Source organism: Eubalaena glacialis, chromosome 1, assembly GCF_028564815.1.
Source record: "Eubalaena glacialis isolate mEubGla1 chromosome 1, mEubGla1.1.hap2.+ XY, whole genome shotgun sequence".
NCBI lineage: Eukaryota > Metazoa > Chordata > Mammalia > Artiodactyla > Balaenidae > Eubalaena > Eubalaena glacialis.
Genome location: NC_083716.1, coordinates 28498834 through 28507232, shown reverse-complemented (window position 1 = coordinate 28507232; position 8399 = coordinate 28498834). Strand labels below are relative to the sequence as shown.

Genomic DNA, 8399 nt, shown 5'->3' with positions numbered 1-8399 from the left:
ATTATCTGAAGAGCAAGTGGCTTTACAAACAAATACTGCCTAACAATCCCTTCCTCCCAAACACACACATCTAGCCTGCAGACATGATGCGATCTACAACAGGATTAGAGATCGTACCCCTGTCTTCACACCCAGCCCCTTTTGTGTAGCTGAGCTCAGCCCTGAAGTGGTGTGGGGAAAACCCTGGAGCTGAATGTCAGGCACGGATAGAGACACACACACACATACACACACACACACACACACACAGCAGAGTGACCATAAACGCTGCAAGGAGAGCCTAATTCAGTGCCACCTCCTTTCTTCAACTCTCCTGACTTCCTATCTGTCCCCAAGCCTCTCCCCTGCCTTATTAGGGTATAGGGAACAAGAACAAAGAGGACTGGGAAGACAGATAAGAGCAAACTAGGACCTAGAGGAGATAATAATTGGGAGATGACAGAGGATACCAAACTAAAGCAGCTTTATTGCACATAAAGTACATCAGTGCTTCAAATGCAGAGTCCAACCATGAAAGCGCAGCCAGAGAAGACAGCCCTGAGATGTGTGGGGCTGGGGGAAGAGGGCCTCCAAGCCTTGAAGAACAGTGCTAGAAGACTCTTTCATTAATATGGCTCCTATTCCAGAACCTGGCTTCTAATCACAGAATGAGTGGTCTAGGCCTTGGGCCAGGGATCAGGCAGGCTGAGTCAGGGGCCACTCCCCACAGGTAGTGGTCCCTCTGCTCCTATCCCATAACCTAAGACAGCTCTCAGCAAGAGGCATCCCATCCACCCTCCACTTCACCTAGCTCACCCTTAACAATGCTGGCAGTTGAGAGGTCCCTTCTTAAAAGGGTCTGAGTTCCTTCTCTTCGTTGTGCTCAGCACCCATCCCTCATGTGTATGACTTGTTCAAAGGGTGAACAGCAGTCAACTCTACCCCAGCCTCTGCAGCTCAGAGAAGTATGAACCTGGAAATATGAAGTCAGAGGCAAGGAAAAGGTAAAGTCAGGCTCATAACCCACAGAAGGGGAAAGACAAAAGACCCACAAGATGGGTACAGTCGAGGTAGACTTGGAAGTAACGATCCTGCTCACCCTCTCAGAAGCCACTTAGAATATCCCTGGGGGAGAAGACACACTGCGCCAGGCCCTGTTGGAGTACAGTTTTAGGGAAAGTGAAGAAGAACAGGCTGAGAGAGCCCTGAGCAGATCCCAGAGGGCCACGCATAAAGGGGTGGAGAGCAGGCACTCTGCTGGTTTGGAGCCAAGCCTACAGCATCATATACCTGGCAGCAAGGGAAGAGGGCTAGGAAAAACAAACGGAATCTGTTCCGAAATTTCCCTTTCCTGCAGGAAGGAGTTAAGTAACAGTAGAAGTGGCCTCCTGGCAAGAGGAGCTGCCTGGTCTAGATGTGTAGCTTATGAGCGATGGTGAGGACGGACTTCAGGACAGGCATGAAGCTGGAGACCTCGCTGAAGCTGCTGCAGCTCACCACCTGAGCATGGACGGCGAGGCCCCGCTCAAAGCTTCCTGCGTCCACACATCGGGCAACCTCGTGGAGCCCAGCCAGAACAGGAGGCGAGAGCTGTGGAAGGATTAGCCCGCAGTTAGTAAGCCCAACCCCGCCCCTACCCTGGAGGCATGGAAGGGAGAAGAGAGGACTTAAGTTCTAGAGCCCAGTCCAGGCAAGATGTCTATATTCTGTAAGGAACCCAGGGTCGGTGAGGCCTATAGGAAGGACACTGGGCTCCCTTTGGCCATGGGTGAAGGTGGAAGAGCAGGAGGCAGAGGAGCACCACTGACTGTACTTACTGTCCCTTCGCAGAGCTTCTCATATAGACACTCTAGACGTTGGGCTGCTTCATCCAGCTTCCGTTTTGTCTTCTGCAGGGAGGGAAATGGATTCTGATTCCAGCTACTATGCCTAACACTACACAGAACCATAAAGAATCACGGTACCTTAGAGCTAGAATGGCTTAATGTTCTTTCATTTCACGGAGGACAAAAAGGAGACCTGAAGAGGCTAAGTGACTCGCTCAAGCTGACACAGCCAGGAATGAATGGCAGGTCTCCTCACTCCTGGTCTCACCCTCCTTGCAGTCCTCCCTGCTGCCTTTCCAAGAGCTAAGTCTCAGTGCTGTTTGGTCTTGCTACCAAGGAGATAACCTCCAGACCAGACAAGTCCTCCCCAACTCCACATGGACATCAAATAAGTATAAGATACAGGAAGCATGTCCAGGGACAGTAAGAAGAGTCACACAAGGAACTGGTCTACAGCTAAGGGATCCTGGGACCAGCTAGGGTAGGAGGGAAGCATCATGGGGAAGGTTCAGACTCACTACATCAGTGGCACAGAGGGAGCAGCGCTGCAGAAGCGCCTCAAGGCTGATCTTCAAGGACTGATGTTCAGGGGGCAGCTCCTTCCTGTCCATCTTCTCAGGTGGCCGCTGCAGTTGCTGAGGAGGGAGCAGGGACACAGGAGAGAGAGGCAAGCTGTCCTGCTCACGGCTCCCCTCAGGACTAGGCCTCAGTGACTTGGGGGTCACACTGCTCCCACTAGAGCAGAGCAGAGCTGAGGAGGGGCATCCTCCCTTGTCTGCAGTAGGGACACTTGGTATCTGCCCCCCACCCCATCTCCTTCAGCCCAGAGTCTGCCTCCAACTTGAGGAATGAAGCCATCTACCGTGCTCCCTGCTTTTCTATACCCAAGAAAAGAAGGTTTCCAAGAGGAGGGAAACACATCATTCCTGTCACCTGCAGGCTAAGTTCTCCTGGGGCTCCAGGGGGAGCATGACTCACACTGGGGACAGCAGGCTGTGAGGAAAGGACCCCTCGTGGCTCAGGGGTGAGGCACATAACTGGAGCAGTAATTGGTGCTGGGGGCATAAATGTCTCTGGCAACTAAAGAGAGAGAAAAGAAAGGCACGTGAGTCTAAGCTGAAAGACTCCTTCGGCCCTGCTTTGAGGGAGTGGCAGAAATTATGAATGAACGAGGGCACAGAATAGTTTGTGGGGAACCTGGAAGTGAGAAGATGGTGAATGTGTATAAGAAGGAAAGAGGAGGGAGCTGAGGGGAGAAGAGTGAGTGGGGAAAGCAGAATGGGAAGGACCAGGCTGCTTTCTGTACGGAACTAGAGTGTGGGTCGTCGGTGAATGTATAAGGGGTTGAGTGGGGGGAGATGTGTTGACCTCTTTCCTCTGGAGGTTTCCCCTGGGCACTGGAGCATTTTCCAAGGAATCTTGACGTCCTGAATAGTATAAATATAGAGGTATTTTAGGGGCATGATCAAAAACACTGGAATTTTTGGTCTGAAGACCAGGAAAATTATTTTAGTTGGAGTCTGCCACACCTCCCTCCACAGACCAGCCACACTCTGAGTTGACATTCTCCAACCCCAGTTCATTGGCTTGAGGAAAGAGACTCCCAAGGTGGTAGTGGGGAGGGGAGGAGAGGGAGGCCATGGGAGAAGACTGACCTGGTTGAGGAGTCAAGATGCCAGTGGTCGGGAAGGCATCGGCGCATGGAGCACCTGGCCCTCCTGGAGGGTGTGCTGCAGAGAAGGTGACAGGAGGGGCTGGCGGCTGGGAGCTCATAGGGTTGAAGCCTGGTGCTCTCACAGGAAGCAGAGGGAGCCGTCGAGGAGTCTCAGGCAGGGAGGCAGAACCAGCCTGCATAATGTCTGGGGGTGCCGTGGGTGGACCAGGAAGAGGCCATGTTCCAGGGAATCCCATGGGGTTAGGAGCTTGCATCCTTTGCCCTCCTGATAGCTGCGGCTGAGATAAAGCTGAAATGGGATAGAAACAGGTCATTTGCCACCAAATTTCAATTTGGGAGAGACTCAGAGCACATCAGGGAGGAATAAGGCAGCAATAAAAAAAAACTATAATAATAATAAATAACTAATACATGTGTATGGAGATCTACCATTTACAAAGTACTTTTAACTATATTCTTTATTTGACCCTCAGAACAATCCTGTGGGGTTGAAATGACCAATAACAACCACTCTCAATTTTCAAAAGAAACAAAGTGGCTAGGTATATTGCCCACAGGTACAAAGCCAGTAACTGACAGTACTGAGAATTCAGACTTCAAACTCTAAGCTCCTCTCACTAGATAGACATACTGCCTCCCAAATCCATTCTGGCCATGCCAGATGTTTTCCTCTGTGCTCCGCCTAGACAGGTCTCCACTCAGTCACTCACCAGGCCTTACCCCAGGGACCACAGGCAAAGACTGGGCTTCCTGGAACCCAGATGGCCTGTAGTCACTTGTATTCTGCATTCTGGAGCCCTGATAAGGACTAGGACGGGAAGGTGTCAAGGGCATCACAAGTGATGACGGAGGTGTAAAAATCCTTGTCCTTGGAGATGGAGCTGGAACCTGATGGAAGAGAAAAAAGGGTCAGCACTTGGAAAGGAAAAGAAAGGTAAGTAACTGAAAACAGAAAAACAACAAAGAAAATGAAACAAAATACTAATTCTTAAAAAAAACCAACAAAACTGATAAACCTTTATAAAGACTGACAAAGATAAAGAGAGAAGACACAATTCATCAAGATCAAGGATGAAGCAGGGAACATTACAACAGACCCTGCAGCCATTAAAGAGATAACAAGGAATACTACAAATAACTTTACATTCATAAACTTGACAACTTAGAAAAAACGGACCAATTCCTCAAGAACCACAAACTACCAAAACTCAGCCAAAATTAAATAGAAAACCTGAATATTTCTATAACTATTAAAGGAATTAAATTTGTAATTAAAAAGCTCCCCCCCGCAAAAAAATCTCTAGGCCTAGATAGTTTCACTGGAGAATTTCACCAAACATTCAGAGAATTAACACAAAGTTTACATAATCTCTTTCAGAATATAGAAGAAGGAACATTTCCTAACTCACTTTATGAGGTCAGTACTACCCTGATACCAACACTACAAAATAAAACTACAGACCAAAATTTCTCATAAACTTAGACACAAAAATACTCAGCAAAATTTTAGCAAATCAAATCCAACAATGTATATAAAAATAATATACCACAACCAAATGAGATTTACTCCAGGTCATGCAATGTATATCATGATATATTTAAAAATCAATCAACGTAATCCACCATATCAACAGGTTAAAGAAGGAAAATCATTTGATCATATAAAATGATGCAGAAAAAAACATCTGACAAAGTTCAACACTGATTCATGATTCAGTACCCCAGGAATAGATGGAAAAACTTCCTTAGCCTCATAAAGAGCATCTACAAAAAACCTAGAGGTACCATCATACTTAGTGGTGAAAGACTGAATGTTTTCCCTCTAAGACTGGAAACAAGGTTAGGGTGTTCACACTCACCATTCTTATTTTAGTACTACAATAAGGCAAGAGAAATTAAAGGCATACAATTTGGAAAAAAAGAAATAAAACTGTCTCTATTTGCAGATGACATAACTATCTACATAGAAATTCCCAAGGAATCCACAAAACACTCCTAAAGCAAATAAATGAGTTCAGGAATCTCATTTATGAGCATTGAAAAGTCACGTGATACAAGATTAACACATAAAAACCAATTATATTTCTATACACTGACAATAAACAAGTGGAAACCAAAATTAAAAATGCAATACCATTTGATTTCAAATTGCTCAAGAGAAAATTAAATACTTATGTTTGAAATGAACAAAACATGTCAGGAGCTGTATGATGAAAATTATAAAGTGCTGATGGAGACAGTACTGGAGAGACATACCATGTTCATGTATGGGAAGACTCAATATAGTAAAGATGTCAACTATCCCTACATTAATCTATAGTTTTAATGCAATTCCTGTCCATTTCTGCAAGTTTCTTTTTAGATATAGGCAAACTTACTCTAAAATTTATGTGAAAAGAACACGGTCCTAGAATATCCAAAGCAATTTTGAAACAGAAAAATAAAGTAGGAGGAATTACTATTCCCCATGTCAAGACTTACTGATATAGAGGTAGTAATCAAGACAGAGTGGTACTGGCAGAAGGACAGACACATAGATCAGTGGAACAGAACAGGGGACTGAGAAATAAGCCCATATGAATATGTCTAATTTTTGACAAAGGAGCAAAATCAATTCAATGGAAGAGGAACAGCCTTTTCAATAAATGATTCTGGACATCCATTGGCAAAAAAAAAAGAAACCTGACCCAAATGTCACACTTGCACAAACATTAACTCAAAGTGGAACATGGACTTAAATGTAAAACATAAAACTATGAAACTTCTAGAAAAAACACAGTAGTAAATTTGGGGGACCTTGGACTAGGCTAAGAGCTCTTAGACTTGACATGAAAAGCATGATCCATAGAAGGAAAACTTCATAAACTGGCACTTATAAAATTAAATTTTTTTGCTCTGTGAAGGACTGTTAAAAAGATGAAAAGTAAAATTCTTACATGGTTACACACACCACACATACACACACACAAATGAGTACATGTAAAACCAGTGAAATCTGAATCTGTGGATTATACTAATGTCAATATCTCAGCCTTCATATTGTATTGTGGTTGTGTGGGACACTGGCATGGGATGTGGTGGGCTTGGGATGCATGAGACTTCCCAATACATTTCATTGTATCTTCCTGTGAATCTGTAATTATTTCAAGATAGAAAAGAGAGAGTGAGAGGAAAGGGGGAGGGGAGGGAGGGAGAGAGAGCCAGCAAGTAGGGAAGGAGAAGGAGGAGGAGGGAGGGAAGAAAATTAGGGTGGGAATTAAAGGTGGGACAGGATGAATCATCAGAACTTTTCTACCTGATACCTTTATCTATAATCTCCCTGGATTTTATTCCCCTCTAGTAGGCTCCTGGTCTCATAAATTAGCAGCATCCTATCCATCTGGGCACTGTGGTCAGTCCCCCCTTTTAGCACACTCCTCTTAACCATCACCAGTTAATTTCTGTCAATTCTACCTACTAAATATCTCAAATCCAACCTCACTCTCTCGTTTTAGGTCTTTCATTCCCTCATCATCTCTTGCTATAGCTTCCTAACCACCTCTAGCCTTGCCCTTCCTAGACACATAGCTAGTCCTTCCCCTGCGTAAGACCATTCAATAGCTCCTGCCTGCCTTCAGGGTCAAGTCTAAACTCTTTTTAAAATTAATTAATTAATTAATTTATTTATTTATGGCTGTGTCAGGTCTTCGTTGCTGCGTGCCGGCTTTCTCTAGTTGCGGAGAGCAGGGGGCTACTCTTCATTGCAGTGCATGGGCTTCTCACTGCAGTGGCTTCTCTTGTTGCGGAGCACGCGCTCTAGGTGCGTGGGCTTCAGCAGTTGTGGCACGTGGGCTCAGTAGTTGTGGCACATGGGCTTAGTTGCTCTGTGGCACGTAGGATCTTCCCGGACCAGGGCTCGAACCCGTGTCGCCTGCATTGGCAGGAGGATTCTTAACCACTGCGCCACCAGGGAAGTCCCTCAAGTCTAAACTCTTGAACACAGAATGCCAGGTCTCTCCTGATCTAACTACCACTTGTTACCCCAGCTTCATCTAACTCACTCCACTGCCACAAACACCTGTTTTGTAGCCCCATTAAAATGTTAGTCATTCCTCAAATGGGCTCTGCTTACTTTCCCTTCACTGCCTTTGTAGATGCCATTCCCTCTGCCTGAAATAGCCTTCCTTACCTCTTCCTTTGCCTAAATAACTTTCAACCTTCAAGACTCAGATCAAACATCATACTTGTTCTGAAACATTCCCTGAACTTCCCCCGTCCCCCAGTAAATTGCTTTCTTCTGTGTGATCTCATGGCTCTTTAATCATAAGTGCCCAGTAGTTGTTCAATAAACAGTTATTAGAAAAATAACTGAATCTATACTTTATGAAGACAGGAATTTTCATCATTTTTTTCACTAATATATTCCAAGTGCCTAGAATCATGCCTGGCACTTGGTAGACACTTAACAGGTATTTTTGAATGAATGAACAAGCAAGATCTTACCTGGTGAGAAGACTGGAATCCCAGTCTGGGAGATGATGTCTCTTGAGAGTGGGGAGCAGCTCCCACAATAACCCGGGGAAAGGGGAAAGGGGGAGACTGCTGGCCCAAGACACCAGAACCCTGGGCATGAAAAAGCCGATCTCTCAGCTGCTGAATTGGTGGCTATAAAAGTTATAATCATGAAGAACTGTGTTAAGTAAAGTTAAAACAAGCAAACATCCTCTCTTACAAGCCTGGCCCCACATAGCATTCAAACTTCAGCCGACCCTCTACATTTCAGCCACCTTAGAGGACTCAAAAGGTCTCTGATTCCTGCCAAACCTTCCGTCTTGCTGTTCTTTCTGCCTAGAATGCCTGACATCTTCTGGTAAGCTCTTTCTCTTTGAAGGTCCAGCTCAAATGTTTTAACCACTGGGAAGCCTTCTTTGACTTCTCCA

At 45.3% G+C, this 8399-nt stretch overlaps 1 protein-coding gene across 7 annotated transcripts in view; it reads right to left on the bottom strand.

Annotated features, from left to right (window-relative positions):
• Positions 1–449: 449 nt before the first annotated feature.
• Positions 450–8399, bottom strand: part of SEC31B (SEC31 homolog B, COPII coat complex component) — a 34643-nt gene continuing 26693 nt past the window's right edge. For 5 of the 7 annotated variants that reach the window (XM_061206559.1, XM_061206725.1, XM_061206669.1 and 2 more), the window contains 8 exons: positions 7963–8124; positions 4191–4368; positions 3461–3769; positions 3174–3232; positions 2739–2885; positions 2324–2440; positions 1797–1868; positions 450–1569 (listed from right to left, as the gene is read on the bottom strand). In XM_061206559.1, the coding sequence (XP_061062542.1) occupies positions 1390–1569; positions 1797–1868; positions 2324–2440; positions 2739–2885; positions 3174–3232; positions 3461–3769; positions 4191–4368; positions 7963–8124 (1224 nt within the window). In that variant the 3' untranslated portion in view covers positions 450–1389. The remainder of the gene's footprint in view (positions 1570–1796; positions 1869–2323; positions 2441–2738; positions 2886–3173; positions 3233–3460; positions 3770–4190; positions 4369–7962; positions 8125–8399) is intronic. The other 2 variants (XM_061206703.1, XM_061206772.1) reach the window with 2 other exon arrangements.